The sequence below is a fragment of the Phasianus colchicus genome, chromosome 2 (assembly GCF_987193195.1).
Source record: "Phasianus colchicus chromosome 2, bPhaCol1.hap1.1, whole genome shotgun sequence".
Taxonomy (NCBI): Eukaryota; Metazoa; Chordata; class Aves; order Galliformes; family Phasianidae; genus Phasianus; species Phasianus colchicus.
Window position 1 is genome coordinate 81,308,120 of NC_143437.1, and position 23,173 is coordinate 81,331,292.

Genomic DNA, 23,173 nt, shown 5'->3' on the forward strand with positions numbered 1-23,173 from the left:
AGAAAGTAAGAAAAATTGTAATGTGCTTTAGTTATAAATTAAGTGTGTCATCCTCTAAGATCCATCCATCTAGAAATTACCATTTCTGGTTAGAAACAGTTTCAACAGAATTTAACTGAAGCAAATGGTTTGTTTCACATGCATTTCTCCACCTTCCAGTATAGGATGCAGGCACAGCTTCCACAGGCTGTGTCCAAGGGGATTCTTCTCAATAACGATTACACACTTGAATTGTTGATATTGACCAGTATGTTACATCTCATTTTTCCTCACTGGTTATTCAATGGAGAACTCAACTGCCATGAGTGTAAAAATCCTCTTGGACTGGGGGAAATGTCTTTATCTAAATGCTCAAAAATTGTATAGATCTCTACAGGGTGATGCATTCCAAAAGTTCAAGTCTCAGGCAGAAAAGGGAATCTGCATGTTGGCAAACCATGGCGTGCTGCACACTGCAATTGTATCAGTTTCAAATTACTGGAACTACTGCCATTGTATTAATGTCATTGCAGGCAACAAGCAGCAAGGGGAATTACAAGCACTTAAAAAAATAAATAAGGTCTTTTGGAGAAGTAAGGAACTTTAAAGCACCAAGGAGTGGAAAATAAATGAATCATGCACCTGATGTTAGTTGGCATTCTCAAACATCATATGAAGAGGCAGGATGCTGAATACCTATGTTTCCGAGGGATGTACATCCTGAAGAGCTTCTGTTTATTACTACAAAGCTTACTAGGAGTGAGGGGAGATAGAGGACCATGTTACTAAGCATTCCACTGCTAGGTGAGGGGTTAGGCTTTCCACCTCAAGTCAGATTCTTCATCACTGGCAATTCCTTTCTCATAAAGCGCATGCAGAGATAATAATTTACTTTACTTCTACTTTTAGAAAAAACTATGATTTAGTAGATGAAGAGAATTCCAGAATATAATTTACATGCTTCTTTCAGAGTAGGGATGACTTTTTTATTCCAACCTTCTGTGCTTGCTTGCAAGTCTTCATATTAAGACTTGCTATTTACAAAGCTAAGTGGAGCCTACAACTGACAGGTGAAATTCATTCTTTGCAGATGCCCAAAGTATGTCCTACACACAGCATAAGACTGTTTATGTTCTCAAGATGCTGTAAGACTCCTTGGTCTTGACCTCATTCCTTGCATAGGAAGTAGTTCAGCTGCAGTGTATAACTGAATAGAAATAAATACTATTTACACTCAGTGTGTATTTATCGATATAGATAATTTAACGTAAGGCTTTCTAAACAGCTTGCAGAACTAGTACTGCTTTACAGATATATCTCAGTTTACACCCCACATTGACCAGAAAGGTCGTCAAACCTTTCTTTTGATAAGCGATTGACTAGAATACATACGTATACTGTTTAGAGAAATACACCATGTAATATGTTGAAAATATTTTTCTTAATATCAGTATGAAGCTATAGCTGCATAAGCATAGCTCTCTTAACTCTGGCAACAACACTCAGGTGCCTAATGAAAGATGGTAGGTCTATACATGACAGAATGAAAGAATTCATTTCTGCAAATATAAAATTCAATTTGATAGGCAAAAAATGTAGCTTTTACCTAAAGTAATAAAAATTTTTTTCTCCACTGTTATTAGAATAGAATAAAGAGTAAAGAGTATATTCAGAAAGAAATCCAACGCATTACTTGAACAAACATATCTTCATTTAAAGATGAAACAAGAAGCAGCTTACTTAGGTCACATAGCATCCCATGCAAGTCACTCAGCAGTGCAGTAAGAGAGAAGTTAAGTAGTCGAGGACAGTCATTTCTAAGTACGTAGCAGCTGTTTGCATTTATGTTTTTACAGCAGAACACATACACATATTTTAAGTGATATAAACATAGAGCAGTATCTCAGCATAACAATGCAATGAACAACTATTAACAAAAGACATCTTTTTAAAAAGGCACTGAGTGGTCTATAGGTTTCTACCGTAGACCAGGATTTCAAAGAGTTAACAAGCTCATTGTTTTTTGAAGGGGCAAACATCTTTCATTCAGTGAATATAAAGTGAAAATACATGGCTAAATCACTGACTACTTTTAAAACCACAGCAGTATCTCTAATAAGGGGCAGGTCATATCATTTTACATTTTTTCCCCTTCCATTTAGCTTCTACAAGTTGTAAGTAAATTTGTGTCTTTAAGTCCTTATGGGTACAGCTGGGAATAAGCTCTGCACAAATCGCTGTTTTGAAGACACATACTTATTTACTGCCAAATCCAGTCTCATCCTTAAAAAAGCTGAAAACAATTTTAAATGTTGTTGAAGGAGTATGCAATATGGCTGGCAAGTGTGAAAAGTTTTGCTCGGGCTATAACAATTTAATAAGACCAGTTCATTGCCAGTGATCCTATAGAGGTAACGTCTGTGAAAAGTAACAGAACCAACAGTGACAGTTTCTTGCAAATGACAAAGTAGGTGAAGCACTCCCAAGTGACACTTCAGAGCAAATCCATTCAGCTCGAAGTACTGCAATACCAAACATGCACTTTAGGGAAGAGGATGGAATCAGGCAGCAGGGAACTGGTCTGAAAAGTGAAGAGGGATGAGGGCAATTTCTGTGAAGACTTTCCACCTGTTTTTTTGCATTTTAGGTATGGAAGTGCTCAGACTGCTCATAGATGATTAAAAAAGCAAAAAGAGTTTGCAAACCACAGTATAACACAGGGTAGATGCATTTCAGAAGTTGATGCATCACTGATGCTTTTTTCTTGGCTTTTGAATATTTTCTCCTTGGAAGTAAACTCCACTCTCCTCTGACTCTGCTTTATTGATTGCCCAACACTTGCTGACTCTCATTCCTAACTAGTTTTGAGGGCAGTACAATTTCTTTTGTGGCCACCAGGTCCTTTCCAGGCCCTAAATATTCAAGCTATACATAAGGATGAGGAGCAACATTTCCATGTACTATCCTAAAACTGTGCATCTTTGAGGGACATGGTTTACTGGGCATGGTGGTGATGGGTTAGCATTTGGACTAGAAGATCTTGCTGGTCTTTTCCAACCTCAATGATGTTATGATTCTATGATCTTCAGGGTTTTATTTACTGAGTGAGGGCAGCCCTGGCTCTCCATGCTACAGCAAGCAGTCCTAAGCCTGCATCCAGGCCAGGTGGCAACACAGCTGGTATTCAAAGCCAAATTCCACCACATGCCTCTACCCTCCATTACAGCTGCTGGAAATGGCGTCAGTTTTGTGGCAGGAGTCAGTAGGCACATCCCTCCTCAGGAGCAGGGTCTGTAACAACTACTTAGTGCTTGAACTTAGAAAAGCAAACAAATTGCCTAATTTTTCCATTCAAGCAAATTTCAGCATCGTTACTTTTATCAATGCAGGTTAAACTCACATTTGTGACTATTATCAGTTAGCAGTTTATTGAACCTATTATACAGAGCATAAAAGAGCAAAAAGCCTTTAAGAAGCAGAGATTTCAAAGATGGAAGAAATAAATTAAACTACAAACCTGCTAGAAGCTTCCCCTTGTTCTTTTCTTCAGGTCGGGGAGTGGGAGGGAAAAACATATTTGTTATGCAGATAGTAATCACATTACTCAGCTACAGATGATGTTAGATATATGCTAAACGTAAATGGATGTGTTAATTAGTGTACAACACACATGATACATTGCGACCACAAAAACATTCAAGCAAGACTTATAACTACAATGCTTCTGAAAAGTAAGCTTTCCAGTTGTTTTAACACATGCACAACATGCTTAGTACATACCACTGCAGACTGAGTTGGCAAAGCACTTAGGCAAAATGCATTGCTGACACATATATAACAGAAAGCTGTAGGCTTTAAAAGGTTTAATTTTAGGGTATCACAGCAATAGACTTATTTAAAATAACAATTAGATGCACTTTCGAGGGACAGTCTTATTTGAGAATATTTTTGGTGGGATATAGCTTCATTATTTCATATCCATCCATTCATACCAATGTTGTCTTCAACCTGTTTATATAGGTCAAAATTTTTTGCATGTTTATTAAAATCAGTATTCCACGTAACTTTTAATCTAAAAGCTCCTTTTAGTTTGAAGCACTTTGGAATTATGGTTATGGTAATTGATTGCTTATGGCTCTGTTCTTGTCAACTCTTTGAAATTCAAAAATCAGCTTTGGGTACCCAGCCAAACCTCTTTTTGGCTGAGTTTTTTGGCACACAATTACCTTTTTACTGTCATGTGGATGTTCATCACCCAGCTTTGAGAGAAACCACTAATTCTCTTGCACTGTCTGCAATAACAACAGTTAGGATGCTTATCAGAGCTTTCCCATAAGGCTCTTATTGTACTCCTTTCTAATCCTTATTATCATTTACTTCTAATTTGTATCCTGTATTGCATCAGTCAACTTACTACCTTCTGGAAAATCTTTACTTGGACTTCTGAAGGGTCTTGGATGGCCAGTGCTCTGTGTATTCTCAACCACACAATAACAGTGAATATTTTCTGTTTGCCAAGCTGTGATATCAGGTGTTTTTAGTTACCTTCCACTGACTGGGTGTATAACTGAGGATACAATTTCCTTTAAGGAAATACTAAATATACCAGAAGTAATGACAAGAAGCAGGAATTTCCCCAGATCATTCATTTGCAAAATGACGTAAGGCTGTGCTCCTTTGGAAAGGTGTTCTGCAGCTATAATCTAATACAGAAGCACAGTCTAGTCAAAGAGTGCAAAAATAATTTTTAACTGAAAGAACAAGCTCTGTATTAATATTTTCTTTCTTAAACATAATTTTAAACTGGGCGAATACATATATTGAATTGTATTGGTTCAGGGAAAAATTGCATTCATATGTATATTTGCTCAAATGCTTGTTGGTTGCTGTGACAAAAACAGAGGTATATGCCAAAGAAAAATCATTAGGGATTGAGCTTCCTAGAGAGTTTGATTTTGGTCACCTTGTACAGCAAGAGGAAGATGTACTTTCAATTGTCCTCTCAAACTCAGGATCTTGATAAAACAAATTTAGCAGAAGAGCAGTGAAATATGTTTCTGTCCCACAAAAACCAGAGTTTGGAGGAAAGCAGAGGAGGGGACAGCTGTTGGTTGACACTCCAGTATGCATTTGCAGTGCTGTCACCATGTGCAGCTGGGACTGAGATGCATTCCCCAGTCTTACAGGTCAGGAAGCCTTCCAGCCCTGATCTTCACCTGGAGCAAGCTGGTGTTTTACATGCATTTATACCAGAATTTAGTTCAGGATCAAAACTTTCAAAACTGAAGGGAGCCATTTTTTCTTAGTAAGTAGTATTTACCAATAGGCACGTCCTTCTATAAATCTGTTGTAAATAATGTTATATCTTTATCAACAGCATGCAGGAGGAATTAGTGTAAGTTCAAAATGGGACTGTGATTATTAATGAGTGTGTTAAGGCACAGCTGGTACGGAGCATGGATAGAAGTAAAACATTACCCTTGATAAATGTTTTCTCATTGAAATGTTTCTAATGCCTGTGTTCAGTGATACTTCTTAGATAAATGAAGGTGATTTGTATCTGTCTCTCTGTACTAGGCTCCCAGATAACACTGGCTGGATTTGTTAGTTGAAAATTTTTATAAGAGAACTTAAGAAGACAAAACAAGACAAAACAAACAAATAGTAATTCTCTATAAGCTTGAACAGACATCAAGAACGGCACCAGCTGCCATATTTGTACCTACTTTGTAGGGCTGCAGGTATGCAAGGCCTTCAAATGAGGCTTCCAGGTAGCAATGGAAACCGATTTCTCATCAGCCGCATAACTACGCCATACACACTACGTGCAGGATATATGATAAAAAAGAAAAACAAGGCAAGAGGGAGCAGGGGATGAAACAAAAAATTGAAAAGCAGATTAGTAACCAATACAAGTCATGGCTTTCTTTTATCATTCATAGCACTGATACATGCCTGAGGGGAGGAAGAATACTTTCATAATATCGCCAGGTGGCAGTCAGGTTTGTTCGGCTGGTGTCGGTAGAATAAAACCGCCAAGAAGCCTGGTATGGGGAAACAATAGAAAAGCACAAAGGAACCAAGAACATGAAGTGACAATGCCACCGCACTGGTCATGGAGAGAGTGGGTTTTGCTCAGATTGGGATGTCTGTATTAGAGTGAGCGAGTAAATACCAGCAGAAACCTACCAAAGCTTTTGTAAATCAGAACATGGTATGGCAAGAGTTATTAGCTTCATGGAAGTACCAGAAAATATTCAGCATAAAGGTGCCTGAAAAAAGCATCACAGTGATTTAGTTGTGACAATTCCATAGGGGAAACCCACACAAACTTGCAGTTTCAGGTAAAGAAAGTGTCATAATACATTTCGTAAATGATAATGAAAACCAGGCAAAAAGCATGTAGAAGTATTCTCTGTGGTTTGAAACACTACTAAATGCTTAAAACTACAAATTAATTTCAAAGGTGAGCAACCAAAGCTTAGCACTGAAAATGTATTCAACACCTAGATTTATAACTGCATGTGGACAGTAACATAGATTCTCATCTCTGCAAACTGGTACAGCTTTACTGATGTCAGCACAACTATATTAAATTGTACTAGCTGAGTATCTGTGCTTCCTGTATAATGTCAAGCATTAAATGTCATCCAGGTACTCTTGTATGGAGTTTAATACCCTGTGTCTTCCTGCACATCTCCCGCAGATGTATCTGTCCTTCATCTACAGATGAAGAGCCTGTCGCTTACTTGGTAAGTTGTTCCACAGGCTGATCATCCACATCGTCAAAAATCTCTGCTTTATTCTTAATTTGAAACTTTTTGGTTTGGCTTATAGCCAGAGAAATTTGTTACGTTTCTATCTGCTAGATTAGATGGTCGTGTAGTTTCCAGCACTTCCTCTCTGGATTTACATGCTTCAATAATATTCACACTGCATGCTTCTTATAAGCTAAACAAATAGAGAAAAGTATGTTCATATTGTACGTTGATTGTTGTGATAGCTTAGCTATCTTGCAGAGCTCCAGTAGACAGAATATCTGCAACTGATGAGTTAGGAGAGGCTAATTCTATGGAATAACTTACCAGAAAACAGACATTATCCTGATAAACTAGAGTAGTGATTCACAAGGTAACTCATTGTCAATATCCATAATAAACAATTAAAAAAAAAAACAAAAACAACAGGCCATGTTACAGTAAATGATATACTGTTGAGATCCACCCTGAAATTCTAAACATGAAATTTTCTCCATATTTGAACTCATTTCCAATCCCTCCACCTCCTTTTTTTTCTTTATTTTCTACAGTTTTCCAACCTCATTTACAAACTATGGGTGTTGATTTGCTGTGCAGCATGTTAGTACTGTTTGCATCATTACACATGGTGGTAATGTCAGTTTAATAAGTTTCTTGTTCCTTATGTAACTTAATAAACTTTGGCAAAATAACGTACTGGGAACCTGTCTCCCTTCTTCCTACTGGGAACCTCTCCACCCTTCTTCTCTATTCTTTCTCCTCTATGTTTCTCACACTTGGACAAGTACTTTCCAGAGTTGCTAATATTAGGACAGAGTCCTCTAGTTATACACTGTGTGCATTGTTTCCGGATCAACAGTTTTGTACTTGGTATACTAAGCCATTTGGTTGGAACAATTCCAGCCTGATCATACTCGGATTCACTGTCATGTGCCTGCCCTCATCTTTATTATTCTGCCATACACTGGCCAATTGCTGCATTGGCAAATATCACCATCAGCAATTTTATATTAATTTCCAGATGACTAAAAATGCTGAACATGAAAATGAACATGAAAATGCTGAACAACCTTCACTTCTTAGATCCCACAATTATCTTCCTTTTACAGTGATTTTGTCCACTGAGAGTATCTTCCTGAGATCAGCTGGCTGCCTACTCTTGATCTGTTAAGTACACCATCTTTTAAATATTTTGATTGGATTTTCATACAACAGTAAGAAGAGGTACATCCAAAGCCTAATTCTATTATATCTATCCTCTGTCAATCAAACTTTAATCTCATGGGAGCAGTTTAGAATATATGCTTTAGAAAATATCCCAGACTCTCATACTACAGTACTGTAGACAGAAAAGGAGCATGTTTAGCTTTATTAACCAATACAATAATTTATGAAAGCTCCCAAAATAATGCCTCCTACTTATTTCCATGGAAACCACAACAGATACAGAGAGCACAATAACAGTATCTGATAGAGAAAATTTTCAGATACAAAACACTATTTTTCAACATAGTCACTACCATTAGCTATGCATTTTTGCCAGTGGTGAACAAGAGCCTGCATGCCACACTCATAAAAATCTACATGGCTTTCTAGAACATGGCTTGTCTTTCACATCATTCTTGCCACTGCTGAAATACACCATCCACTGCTTCACTGTGCTCACATCCACTGTTTGTCTCCATAAATGTTCAGAAAACATCAAAAAATGTCAATAAGTGCAATTTTTTTCACATGGAGGAATTCAATTCCACATTTGCTTCATATGCACTTCCATGTTGGACATCATGTTGTCTGACTGCCCTTCTGCTGTCACCTTATCACATGGCAATAAAATGTAATAGAATATTGTGGGAAACGTTGAACCTCTACTGCTATATCACCAACATCTGCCTTTGGTGACACAGGTCAACACTAAAATAGGAGGCATTACTTTTGGAGCAGCCCTCTTAAGTGTTTGTAAGACCCCCTCTCAGTCTCTTCTGAAGAACAGCCTCAGGTCTCTCAGCTTTTCCTCTTAAGGGAGATGATCCAGGTCTCCAATCATCTTCACAGCTCTCCACTGGACTTCCTCTAGATGTACCCTGTCTCTCTTGAACTGGGGAGACCAGAACTGGACACAGTGCTCCAGATGTGACCACACCAGACAGAGTAAAGGGTGAAGATCACCTTCCTCAATGCACTGGCTATGCTCTTTTAAATACACCTGAGGATACCATTGGCCTTCTTGGTCACAAGAGCACATTGCTGGCCAATCTGTAGTTCACCCTGGTTCTTCTCTGCAGAACTCTTTTGTAGCAGGTCAGCCCCTTAATCTGTACTGGTGCACACAGTGACACATGCTTTAAAACAAATATTTGCAAATCATTGATTGGCATCATGATGTCAATATTGGAGCTGAAACCGCTTACAAAAATTTCAGAAGTTTTGAAATTTCTAGTTCCTACTTTTCGAGCTTTTGAATTGATTAATACTGAAATCAGTTTTCTGGACAGGACTCTTCATTTTTACCAAGTACATCACTCACTGGAATACTCTTAACCCCTTATTCGTGAAAAGCAGCTTAATATTGGCAAGAGTGCTGCCCTGTCAGTTTGTTGTCCAGGGATCACTTCTAATTCATCAGCTACAGAAATGCAATCAATTCAGTTTCTTTAGCATGGATGAAGAACTCACAAACTATAAATGGAAATTCTATATACATGAAGAAATGTATTTCATGAAATTAATCTGTGTTAAACATTATTTCCACAAAACTTTCCGAACCAAAATAATAAAACTTGCTCCAATATATACTTTAAATCATCTACTGTTATCTTCTTACTGGTTTCATATTTACCTGAATTAGACTGGCAGCTGGATTCCTTCTTTTCTCAAAGTGTTTCTGGCGATGCTGTTCCTGCACTTTTAATGCAAATCCTGAGCCAAGGATGCCCTGCAATGCAATACAATATTTATGAGTAGTTTTTTTTTTTCCTACGAATATACACAATCAGCTACAAAGTTTTGATCTGAAGTAATCATATGTGTGCTTCATTTATGACTGCACAAGGCAGTATGAGGCTCAACAACAGTGCCCATACATATTTAGACTGGAGACTCTTTATGAGATAACATCTGTGGTAGTATCAATGACTGCTTACCCCAGCCATTGCCTGAGTTTATGTTAGACTGTATTTCTGCAACTCTAAAGGCCACACACACACAGACACACACATACATACATACATACATCTATAGAGTCAGGCAGGAACATTTAGAGGAAAGTAAGCCATGAATAATGAAATGACCAGCTGACAGATATACCAGACATGTATAGATAACAAAGCTCATATCTGCAGTGCTTATTATAATTTTTGATTTTTGAAATGTTAAAAAAATGCCTTACTTAAGAGATTAAGACCATTTTCTCTCACTAATTCTCATCTAAATAATCTCCACTGTTCATTCTAGAGGGTTAGTAAAAAAGCTGACAATGAATCTTCTCCCTTTTGGTTTTTTGCTTTTTTTAAAGTAAGATAAATGTGATTCCTGCTAGGCAGACTCAAAGACCAAGAATGTTTCCCTCCTTGGCTTGGAAGGAGTACAATATTTCTTCTGGACATGCCTGCTTTACAAGGAAGAACATTTCCACTTGATTCTTAGCCAGGATAAATAAAAAATACTAGAAATGCACGAAAGAGTCACACACACATTTTACAAACAGAAAAGTGTTTGTGAGGAAAATCAATTTCTGTATATAGATATGACACAAGGAATAACAGTTCCGGCATCTCTGATACATAAGGTTATTCATCTTCTACATGTTCTTTTGCTAAGACTAAATTTCTTGCTAGTGATTACTAGGTAACAAAGATAATTAATTACAGTAGTTGTCATTAAATGTCAAAGATTCACAAACAGGCAATGTAATATAATTATAATTATTATGCATTATAATGTCACAGGTACCAAAATACTCTCTTTGCATAAGATAAAAAGTAAATGCAATACATTAGATGACTTGGTGCTGTTGGCAAATGCTGACTGTTAAGCTTGTTTATATCACTGAAAACAAATGTATTATTATAACAGACATATTTTATAATGACCAATAATGAAACCAAGTATTAAAATGTTGATGGACTATATAATATATATGGAATATGAAAAGATTCAAATGTCACTTCTGGTTTCCTGCTTATTTAATATTAATTTAAAAGAGAAAGGAAATCCAGTCTTTCACAATTGCACTACACTCAGAAACATGAAAATTATTTCCTTTAATGGAAACTAAGAAATACATATCAACTGATTTTTTTTTAACTCTCAAGGAAAAGCAGTAATATATGAGTCACAATTCATAAAAAAAGAAAGGAATTTCAATCTTACACAGCAGTATGCTACCTAATTTAGGGTTATATCCCAGTTTGTCCTAGCAAAAAACTTCTCCAAAACTCACGTAATGTCAGCAACACCAAACCTTTTATTTGGATGCTAGGAGCACATCAATATTGTCACAGAGTAAAAAGCCTTAAACAGTTGTTCTTCATTTAGAAAGTTTCCTTCAGCTTTTTGTATCCTAAGAGCAGTACAAGCTACTGAAGTTTTCTGTGATCATTTTACAGTTTTTTTAAGCATACTCACAGCAGGTAGTGCAAAGAAAGAAATGCCAAGTAGAGCAAATCCTGCAGAAAGCAACCTTCCAAGCCAAGTAAGAGGGGTTTTGTCTCCATAGCCAATGGTTGTCAATGTGATCTAAAAAAAAACCCAAAAGAATGATCAAAGATTACCAGAAGTCCCTCAGAGGTTAGCCTGAGATTATATAACTGCCTGAAACAGTTTTTTTCCACTACATAACTCGAGAAATGTGAAATATATACAGATATTTTTAAAAGAGAAACACACAAAAGTAACATGAATACATTATTCTATGAAGACTCAATACTGTCTCTGAATAAAACAAATAAATAATAAACATGAGAAAAATACCCCAACAAGCAATAAATAAATAATAGATCAGAAAGTCTGGGATTTCACAGCTGAAGCAAATGATGGAAAATGATATAAATTGGGCAGAAAAAAGTGTTCTTTTCAGTGGATGTACAGGTGTTTCACCTCCTTTCAGCAGGACTGTACATATTTGCACAACTACACAAATATAAATTACACAGACAACATATTGGAGAAATACAGTAGTATTAAAAGGAAACTGAAGTTCAAAGACAGAATATTCAAATACCAGGAGCGATTAGCTGTTGCATTTTCTACAAGCCCATGAGTACAATTCAGGCTTGGTCATTTTCTGAAACACACACAAAAAATGCTAATCTAAGGATGGAAGGAACTGTAGGAATTTCCTCATCCTTTCCCCTTCCCTCTGACAGGCTCAGATAGACCTATGTCTACATGCTATGCTATAGCATTAGCTCAGACCTGTGTGGGAAGAGGTCAAGGAGAAAGAAGACTGCATCCGTAATTCCTTCATGAGGACAGTGCAACACCAAACAGATGTTTCAAAATCTGTGGTGTGGAGGTCAGCACCCTTGCCATTTAGCACCACGACAGAGGAATGGCACAGATTGGTGCATGTGCAAATCACTGACTGCAGGCTGTGTAATGTACAGCAGGGACTGCTGAGATACTGGTATGTGGTTGTCTACAAAACATATCTCTAAGGCAAAATAAGGCCAAAGTTCTGGCTTCATGCCTATGTGTGCCTGTGCCTGGGATCTTCCCTAGTCTAAAGAAATGCCCTCCAGACTACTCCTGGCCTGGGAAGTGTGCCAGGCCCTACTGGGGAAACAGACTGGCAGGACCCATAGGCCCACGTACTGCTTGGTGCAGCAGCCAGAAGCAGGACAGTCAAGTAGAGGATTTCTGAGGAAGGGTGGAAGACTGCAGGGACTGTGCTCAGGCAACAGCACACAATGTTAAAGGACAAAGATAGACAACGACCGGCTAAGTGCCAAGGATTCCAGGGCCTGTTATTAATGGTGAACATGTGCACAGGGAATTATTTTACATAGTGTACCAAATGTGGGCAAGTTCAGGCTTAGCAAATATTCTGGCAGTAATGAATTCTTCAGGAAAATGCCTTCTAGAGACAATATTTTGCTTCCAGCTTCCTCAAAGTTCATTCCTATGAAAGACAGCCAAGCAATTCTATTTAATGTAGGGGTCACCACAGGACAAAAGAAGGAAAGTCTTTTGGAAGTAATTAGATTTCAACTATTTAAGGCTCCTTAGATAGTAAACAGTGCCTTTAATTGCTCCCATTGTTGGGAACAAACTACGGATGTAATTTACCCTCAGAAAGCCATAGTGACTAAAAGGCAGTGAGCTGAAATATCTCTGCAGCTGATATTTCAAGTGGTTATCAAGTCTCAAGGTAGTAATGCTAGCCTGGAGGGACACACAGCTTTCCATCATTGGGTGTTTATCAGGTCTTGCTCTCCTTGCTCCTCTTCATTTCTCTGCCCTCTCTGCCTGCATCCCGTTTTCCCAGCTTTCCAACCCAGGAAAGCAGAATTACCCATATTCTTCTGTGGTTTGTTTTGGCGAGTTGAGTCAGCTCACAGAGACATCTAACAAGCACCAGAGTCTGCACAAGGCAGGCAAAGAAAGCCTTACTGAGACTGAGTGGTAACAAAGAAGATGAGAATGCAACTCCCTTTCTTTCCAGCAGAAGTGAGGCTGCTGCAGCCATGCTCTTGAACTTGCAGAGGGGCTTGGTTTGGTTTTATTCTGCTTAGCAAGGGTATTCCCAACTCTTAGCATTAGAGAGCAAGTGCAGAACAGTCTGAAGCTATTGAGACACAGAAAACAATAAAGCACTTGAACAAATGAATCCTTTGAATAAAAGTTCCTCAAAATTCATTTCCAGTCCAATCATCATGAAGCAGTTTGCAGCTCTGGAATGAGTCCAGTTACTTGGCTTCTACCCAGCTCCCTATCTCTTCTAGATGCTGGAAAGTAGAGAGATCTGTAAGAAGGAAAACAGACCTAAGCGTCTTTGCATATTAATGATATTGTCACCTAGCATCTTCTGAAATTGTTAAAAGATGAACTTGAACCTTTGAGATTTGATACTTGAGAGCTACATAAAACCAGGAACAGTCCTATAGAATGTATCTATGGGATTTCTCCAAAGAAAAGAGTACAATCATTTTAAAGCCTTTTTCCCCATTCTTTTAGGTCATGAAAATCTCTATGCATATCAGTGGTTTGTTGCTCATTTTGGGTTCTTTTATCTCAGGATGGTCCTTATACTGACACATGGGTGTCAAAGCCATACCATATCATGTTATTTGACACCAAACAAATGGATTTTATCTTGTTTTATATTCCTCTGGTCACACAGCTAAGAAAATATTTTTCCAGATATCCGCATGGTCCAGTTCAGAAATAAACCTCATCATCCTTGTTAGTACTGCAAGCAAATAAATGAACATAAGGCTCTGAATGGCATAATCTTGGGGTAACATTAATTGAGTGCGGTGTGGAAAACCACTGGATGTGAGACCACAGTAAGATGAGAAATTGTAAGATATAACTGATAAGAAAGATATTGACAAAAGTTACAGCTGGCACTATGAGAGAATGTTGGATCTCATGGGGAGTCAAGGGAGAAATGACCTTAAGTTCAAAGATAACTGGAGGAGAATACTGGAGACCTTCAGAGGATTCAAGTCTTGCAAGGACAACAATATCTAAGTAACTGCAGCATTAATATCATACAAGACCAAGAGTAATTAGAACACAGTATCAAAAATACAAAATTTGAGTAGGGGTGTAACAAACCTATGGAAGTAAATAGGGATGAGTTGTTGATCTGGGAGGAGGCTGGGGCTGAGAGAGGAATATGATGAAAAAGGATCAAGAAACAATAAAAGGGAAACCAAAGTGTGGGGATACCTGCTGAACAGCCCCGTGTCTGTTTGATCACCACAGCTTATATAGGGGAAAACAAACATTTTAGTTTCTTTAGTTAGGATTCGTTTCTCCTAGCTTGAAACACAAAATGTTTAGGTGTTTTCACATGCTCTAGTCACCTAGACTTGGATAATAGAAAGGAAGATTCCTTCAGCATGTAACTCAACATATCCTAAAATGCAGGATTGGACAGATAAACCAAGGAACACAGCTAGTCTCAAAAAACACTGCGACAGAACTTGTATTATATCTCATTGCTAGAACTAATAAATGTGCTAATAATAAGTGAGGCAATACAATAATGAATGAGCTTATATAACCTAGGTGCTTTCAATCAGATGAGATAAGACCCAGAGGGCTTCCCTCTTCCCTAATATTTTTTCTGACATAATTTTATGTTCTGATAGCAGTACTTACCTTTTGAATCTTTACCTGACATCAATTAACTGAAAAAAAATTTAGTTTGCTCAGACTATCATCACATTACATTTGAAAAACACCATCAATATTGACTCATTTGAGCTAGTAATTGTGACAGTATTATTCATTTAAGTTGTTTTGTTCACCTACAGGTCACTGTGGAGTGCCAGAGCCATTCTGTATTCAACTGTAACTACTGGATACTAGTAGAAAATAATGTTTTATTAAAAGAAACTCTGTTAAATGTGTAGGAGAGACAGAAATCCTAATTGCATTACATTTGCAGGTAAAAGTAAACTAAATGTTGCTATGAACATGATCAGTTCTAGCTACCACTAACACTTCTGAGAAAATCATGTAAGGTTTGATTTTGAAAGACCTACAATTTTTTTTTTTTTTACAGACTTTTTGTTCCCATACAGTTTACTTATTTTTTTTTCTATTAAACCATTTCTAGTAAATTCTGAGCTTGAACTCTTACAGTGCACACTTAAGGCTGTATTGAGCAGCACCATGGGGACTCCAACTATAAGAATATTCACAGTAGAAACATTAGCACGATGCTTAAACTGCACGTTGTGCTGTACAATGTGCAACTACAGAGCAGTATTCAGATGCAAATTAGTATGCCATATCCTGTCTTTTGTCTCAATGCAAAGTTATGGGCTTTAAAAATGAAATTCATGAAATGACCTTAGCATGGTACAATCCTCAAATAATTGGAATTAATGCATGGGCTAATTGCCGCATGCTGGGTCTGGATCGGGAGAGGAGTGTAAGTGCCTCTAAAAGCTTGAAATTTAAAAAGACAATTTGTGCCTGACTTTCAGGCGGTCTTTCCTTTCTTCCATTTCTGCCATCACAGAATTCAATCTGGGATTTGGAAGATATTCTGTGGTTTAAGTAAGAACAACTTCTTTTGCAAATAAACAAATCAATGAGACTAAGCATTGATTTCCCCTAGAATGCCACAGACTCTGACCTTTTCAAAATCTGCATGTGGGTTACTCTGGCAGTAAAAACAACTCATGACTAAGAAGCACGTTATGCATTTCCCACATACTGTTTTACATATTATACCAAAAATACTATTATTAAAATAGAAAAGATAACAGGTAAAGGGGATCATAGATTTTCAGTAATGTTGTGCACTTAAGTACATTAAAAATTTAAATGTATTCATGTCACACACTGGGGGAAAGAAGGAAAGGTATAGAAATGTACAATAGAGATTGTTTTCAGGTTTTTTGATTATAATTTGCTGTTTTACCTGCTGATGTCAAGAAAAGATTCCTATTTTCTCAGTTGCACTACTTATCTGACCTATGAGTCATTCTAGCTTCATAGTATACAAAATATTTTAAGCACCACTTTGTACAATGATTACTTCTTAGCAGGGTTTTTCCTCAAAAAAAATAGCAGTCAGCAGGTAGTGCAAAAGTAAATTCTAAAACAAAGATCATACTTCTGCTGTTAGAGGTGCTCAGGAGGAAGGATGTGGATCTGACATGAGCCTCAGTTGGATATTGGAGTTGAGGTCTGGGTTTGCTGAGCCTTCCCATTCCTTGTGGGTCTGTGTCCACTCACCAGAGCCTGCTGGCAGATGGGTACAATCCTGTGCTAAGCCCCAAGTCTCTGCCTACCCAGTGCTAAGTCACAAAAAGCTTTGCAGACATATAGGAGCTGTTTCCTGGGAAACTGAGTGGCTGAAAACAGACATTCTCAGACCCATGCGACGCAACATCCCACCTGCACGACCTACAGAGGCCTTCTTGCAGGACTCGCTGCCAAACAAAAAAGGAAAATTATGTTTGCAGACTACTGGAGACTACTGGAGAAAATTATGTTTGCAGACTACTGGTACCCAAAGGCAAGGTCAGTAGCATCCTAAGCCAGAAGCTTCAGAAAGCTGTAAGCAAATCTGAACCTCAGCTTTTGGAGAAAGTAAACCTCCTTCTGCTTGGGATGAATTATTTCAGTTACAGACAGAGAACCCACGAAATAAACAGTTATGGTGAGACTGAGGGCAAAACCTGCTTTGATGGCTTTAGCCAATGTGAATCTTATGTGCATTCACAATACAGAATAGAAGCATGTATGCTATTACAGATTTTGCCTTGACACTCTTAAAAAAGTTTCAGGAAAAATATTTCTGTCCTTTTGTAGATGTGCAAATAAGAGCCATTAAGTCTGGCTTTTCCTACCTCCCCAGTTTTGTGCATGAGTACAACAATACTAGGGAAGATATGTAACAAACAATTATTCCTAGGATGAACAAATTTCAAACACAGAGGCTAGTTATACTAATAGAAAATGACCCTGACCTTTGCTCAGAATGTAAATGAAACTTATTAAAAATACTTTTCAAAGATTCAGTGCATTTTGGAAAAAGTTTTTGAATAGTTCTGAATCTGCAAATACTACTGAATCCAAACAGAGTCCATTTTAGCAGAGGATCTGAGGTGAGAAAGCTTCATTTCTGCATCTCTCTGATCAGGAAAGGTGGCAGAGGATGCTACAGCTCTCATGCTTATCCCAGAAAAACTAATGAGTGCTCTTGGTCATGTCAGCATTAATGATCGCACAGGCATCATTCCTCTATCCAGACAGTATCAGAGCTCATGGTGTTTGTTCTACTGAATCAGAAGGATTTAAAAAAAAATAAAAATAAAAATCCCAAAACGACAACCAAACCCCTCCACATTTTTTTTTACTGCTTGGCAATAGCTTTGTAATAGGCTTTGTTGGGGCAAGTATTCTAGCTGCTGTTCAAGTAACTCCCACATAGTATGGAGGTCTAGCTCATTACAGAGCATATTTCAGGAAAAAAAAAAAAAAAAAAAAAAAAGGAAGAAAAAAAAGAAAAAAAAAAAGCTTTACATTGGGCCATAAAAGAATAAATCAACTACTTAGACACCTAGGTCGTCATTACTTCATTGTTCATTTAAAGCCTGGTTTATTTAAACATATAAGCATTCATATAATCCTCCTACTTTTGGAAAAGCAGTCAGGCATGTACTTACATCCCACAGATTTCAACAAAGTAATTGATTTGATAGTTAAGCAAGACCTTAAATGCTCAGCTAAATCAGGGCTTTTACACCTGTAAAAAACACTGCTGAACCAGAATAATAATATTTATTCTTGCCTTTTTGTCCTCAAGGCACAGGGAAGGAAAAAGAATTTCATTCTAAGGGCAGTGAAAAAGCTTCCTTTCACTGCAAAGCTGATGTAAGAATTTTATTCCCACTTCCCTGACACTTCCTGCTCTGCAGCTTATAGCTCTCATTTGGATCAAAGCAGCTCCTTGTGGGACATTACTACAAAACGTATTAATGAAAAGATCTGGCTTAAAAAGTAAAATGCTTTCTTCTCTTGGAGGTTCAGTGATCTGATTTGCAGCAGAAACTCATAAACAGCTGTTCTGCAGGATGGAGTAAAATGAACTATGGATGTACAAATGAATAGCTGGAGTAGGTGTAGGGAGACTCTGGGACCAGCTTTCTGCCAGTGGAAACAATTCACAGAACATCTCACTAAGTTAAAATCAACAGCAGGTGCAATCCAAAGCACTCTAGCATACTACGAAGCAGCGTATTCTTTTTGTGTACTTACTGTGCCCCACCAGAGAGCATCTGCATATGTGGAGAACTGATTATTTGCATCTTTTTCCACCAGATAAACCAGGAAAGATGAAAAGATGAGTACTAAAAATCCTATGTACCAGGCCGTGATTAATTCCTAGATAAAACAAAGCAGAGATTAATATCCATTTGAATGATTGAACAGAATGGCACTTCAAGAAAGACACAGTGAAAATATCTATATACTTCTTTTGGCATTTGAGTAGTTAAAAGTCAAATGCTTCCCTGCCGATGCAAATTTTCTTTAAAAATGGACCAAATCTACTCCTTTGATGCACTAGGAACTTCACTAATATACGTAGAGTTACACTAGCACACCAAATCCAACATTTTCAACATATTCAAAAACCTTTTAGTATTTAATATGGCCTCACGTAACTGTATCCATGGTCAATACAACCGATGTCATTTCAAGAAATTCTAGATATTCTGCTCACAGTTGGTTACTATTTATTTTCTTGGATTCTTGCTGAATCCAGTGAAGACCCTCAAAGCCAGCACTTATGATTACGTACCTTGCTATGTGCATAAACTACTGAACCTAATAATTTCCAAGTGCCTCCTCTTCGGTCCATGCGCACCATACGAAGGATCTGTAGGAAACGAAGACTTCTCAGTGCTGATGTTGCAAAAATGTTACCCTGAGTTTTTGCAGAAACAACTGCTATTGAAGCGATGAGAACAATGATGTCTGAAAGAAATACATTATAGAAAACATTAATGTCCATGTACCAATCAATAACATGTATTGTTCATTAGCTGACTGGGGACAAAAGAGAGACTACAGGTGGAAATCCAAAGCAGAGAATTCTGTTTGAGACAGGATGTGAAGTGAGGGCTGGAGTCAGACTATGCCCTGAGAGATTTCTAGGGTGAAAACTGATGGCAGTCATTTTGAAAACATATGAATAAGAGGAGCAGATCTGAAGGATCCTCATGTTTGAACTTTGAAGACCGATGTAGTACCTGAACAAATTATGAATGTTTTCCCCTTTCACACAACAACTTTCCTATTGAAAAGCCAGAAAAGAAAAGATAAAGAAGAAAATAGAGCTGCCTCGGTGATGAGAGTCCAGTGGAATCAGACTTATTGGTTTCTTGTGAGTACAAACACTGTTCAGGCATATAGTTTCTGGACCCAACTCCTCTGATGTACCATTTCCTGGAAAGGAAAAAATATAGTGCTGGGCACTCAGGAGCATTCTTTTAGTTGGCAGCTTGGAAGATGTTTTTTGCAGCCTTGCAAAGTGTTAGGATTTATTTCTTCAGGTCACAGATGCAAACTGTGAGAGCGAGTTTGTTCTGCATGAACTAATCAGCCAACTGCCCTTTGAGCCAGAACAGCATTTAAAGGGAGATGGGAAGATAACAGTGAAGGCACACGGATATTGTGAGAAGGAATAACGTTCTTTCATGATTACTGGGGCAGACATACTGGTATGCAGAGAGTGGAAAACGACAGAGAAAACACTGTTACTTCACCACCTCATCATTAATTTCCTGACCTTTAAAAGCTTAAAGTCTTTTTTTTTTTTTTTTAACAAAGTACATGGTTTAAATCTTAAGATTACGTGCTGTTTGCTTGTATGTTAATATGCAAGAATAAACTAAAACCATATCCACAGATTAGAACTTCATGCTAACGTGAGTTTTACTTCTTTTGTGTTAGGTATAACACTCACCTTGTGCCAAGATGGCTTTGCCATCTTACCGTACCATTAAGGGTACAGACAATTTTGTGGTTCAAGGAGCGTCCTGTAAAATTGCACAAATCCTTGCCACGAGCCAATAAAAGTTTACATGAGTTCAAAACCAACTGGATAATCTCAGGAGAAAACAATCCAGGTCAAATAAACACCTAGACCCTACTTCTGGCTCAGGAAGTCTCAAAGAATCAGGCACTAAAGGCTGAGAAATATTACTGCATGCTTGTCCTCCTTGTGTGATCTTCCCTAACCACCCATTACTGACTAGTGTCGCTGTTGGACAAGTATACAAGCCTGGGTTGACCTTCTGCTTGTCTTCTGCTCTGACATTTTGGCTTCTACATAGATGGACCATATTTGGCTACCATATAGTTGGCTACTGTAAAACTGAATTTGCTTCTAGATGTAAATCTAACAAGTTTAGGGAACCAAAAATAGATAATATATCCTGGGGTGTCTCTGCACAGTGCAGAGCTCAAGAGCATAGTAATCAGATGCAGCAGGACTGGGTAAGAATTCAGAAACAGGATAATTGATCGGGAAAAGTTAAAGATTTCAACAATCCTAATGTGGACCACAAAAAGAAGTGAGGTAGGATTCAGCTCCATGTTGACATTTAAAGTCTTAAGTTGTGAATCAGGTTCCTCTACCCCATGCAGCACAAGGCAATCACGTCAGCTAAGTGTGGTGGTGCTAACCCTCAGGAAGGCTCCTGCTGACTGCTCAGCTGACTTGTGCTCAGGGCTTGGCACAAAAAGAGGATTGTTTCATCTGCCTGAATTTATCTGTCCAGTGCCATCTGAGATGCCCTAAGGTATCTGAGATATCCACTAGGTCCAGTAGATATGCCCTCAGACTAGGGAAGCCTGTGCCCTTCAGGAGAAGTAGCTGGAGAGCAGGGAATATCATGTAACGGAGGACACCTCTATTTATCCCACTGAACTAAGCCCTGGATCTTGTCCGACTGGAAGTATGGATATGCAGCACATACATACCCACCTACAAGCAATCTCCTATATTTAGGAGTGTTTATCTCGATCTGAGGCTCATGTAGGGTGTGCAAAAAAGCTGTGAGCAATATGGACTGTGTTGAAGATGGAGTATCTCTGGTTACTAGAAGAACATCACATTTAGCTTGGCTTGATCCACACTGCCCTGAGCACAGCAGCAATACAACAGCCATTTCTACTTAGTGGGGGAGATATCAGCAAATCAGATATTATCAAAAAACAGTGTGCACTACAGAAAAACAGTCTTAGAACTTGAAAAATATAATCCAAATATTAGGAATTATATTTTTGGTCCAGAAATGATTTATGTTCTTTCAGAGAGTTTTGGTTTCCCTCAGCTGCTTTCAAGGTGACTTTTTTTTTGAAAAGCAAATGATTTTGTCCCTTCACTTATTCTTTTCCATACCAGGAATTCTGTCAGCTTTTGTTATAACAGTGCAAAAAGTTCAGATTAATTCACTGCTCCCAGCACCGCACAGCATCTGCTGAGAACACTCTGCCCCACTGAAGGTCTCTGGTCCCTTCTGACCGTGTGAGATGAAGCCAACAACAGCATAGCTCATTTCTCTCTCTCTTTAGTATTGGTCCAAGGGAGTTATCAACTCATATAGACCTTTCAAGATGGAGAGCAGAGAGGAAGAGAGGCAAAGTGGTGAGGAAGGCACGAGGGAGCAGGTGAGCAGAAAATGCATGGACACATGCTTAAAAACAGTTGGAGGAGGGAAGAGAGCCTTCCCAGTCTACTGGTGCTTCTTTCACACCTTTCTCATTTTCTTCACCTCTTCACAATACACTCCTCCTCCAAAAAACCTCCTCAGGCTGGGAAGGAAAGAGTGTGTCCATTTCCAAAGGCAGCCTTCCCTGGCTCTGTTTCCTCGGAGGCAGGCAAGCAGATTATTTCAGTGTAGTGTTCCTTGCCAGGAACAGGTGTAAGATAAATCAAAATAAACCTCTCCTGGAATGAAAACAGAGTCCAAACAAAAAGTTGCAACAGTTTAAAGTCACTTCTGAATATGTTAAAATTGCTTTCTTGTCTAAGCACATCTGTACTGGAAAATTAAAAGTTGAATATGATTCTTTCCTGATGACATTTTTATCCAGCATAGCTCAAGTGTCATTTCCTCTGGCTTATAGGTAAAATCTCCATGGTATTTCTGTATTTTAAGAAAGCTTTAAGAAAATTCTATCAATATTTTCCTCTTATCTTTTAGGGACAAAACTGGAAAATCAGCAACTAAAAAACAAAGCCAGAAAGTGGATTATGGGCAAAATCTTAATTTTATAGAAGTAAATAGAAGTATTTCAATTAGTCCCTTTAGTCCCTGAACTGGAACTAAAGATACACCCTATCTTGCTGTAAAGCACCAGGAAACACTGGAATGTGAATGAATAATGGGCAATGTAGTTCCAAACATCCCTGTCCCGACTTACTAGAAGGCAGATGTTCCTGAAGCACACTTATTTCTTTGATTTATTTCAAGCTAATATTTTGGGATCTTTCAAAATTTTAAGCATCTCTTCAGCTATGAGGCAGATTTTATTCAATATTTAGAAATCTCTTAAATTACTATCTTTGCAGACAGCATCCTCCCTCATTAACTCCAGTCTGAGATTCTGGATCTTCTTGGCAACTTTTGTAGTGTTCAGTTTTGAACACTTAATTTCAAATTAAATTTCACACAAAGTATTCTTTCATTTTGGTATTTTTTCATCTAGCACTGCTCAAAATTCCCAAGATTGCA

At 38.0% G+C, this 23,173-nt stretch overlaps 1 protein-coding gene across 3 annotated transcripts in view; it reads right to left on the reverse strand.

The window, feature by feature from the left end:
* KCNQ5 (potassium voltage-gated channel subfamily Q member 5) overlaps positions 1 to 23,173 on the reverse strand; it is a 252,847-nt gene that overhangs the window by 27,043 nt on the left and 202,631 nt on the right. The window contains exons 4-10 of one of the 3 annotated variants that reach the window (XM_090136145.1): positions 19,231 to 19,406; positions 18,687 to 18,812; positions 11,364 to 11,474; positions 9,577 to 9,672; positions 5,706 to 5,800; positions 3,497 to 3,523; positions 676 to 732 (exon numbers count right to left, since the gene is read on the reverse strand). In XM_090136145.1, coding sequence (XP_089992271.1) covers positions 676 to 732; positions 3,497 to 3,523; positions 5,706 to 5,800; positions 9,577 to 9,672; positions 11,364 to 11,474; positions 18,687 to 18,812; positions 19,231 to 19,406 — 688 coding nt within the window. The remainder of the gene's footprint in view (positions 1 to 675; positions 733 to 3,496; positions 3,524 to 5,705; positions 5,801 to 9,576; positions 9,673 to 11,363; positions 11,475 to 18,686; positions 18,813 to 19,230; positions 19,407 to 23,173) is intronic. The other 2 variants (XM_090136146.1, XM_090136147.1) reach the window with 2 other exon arrangements.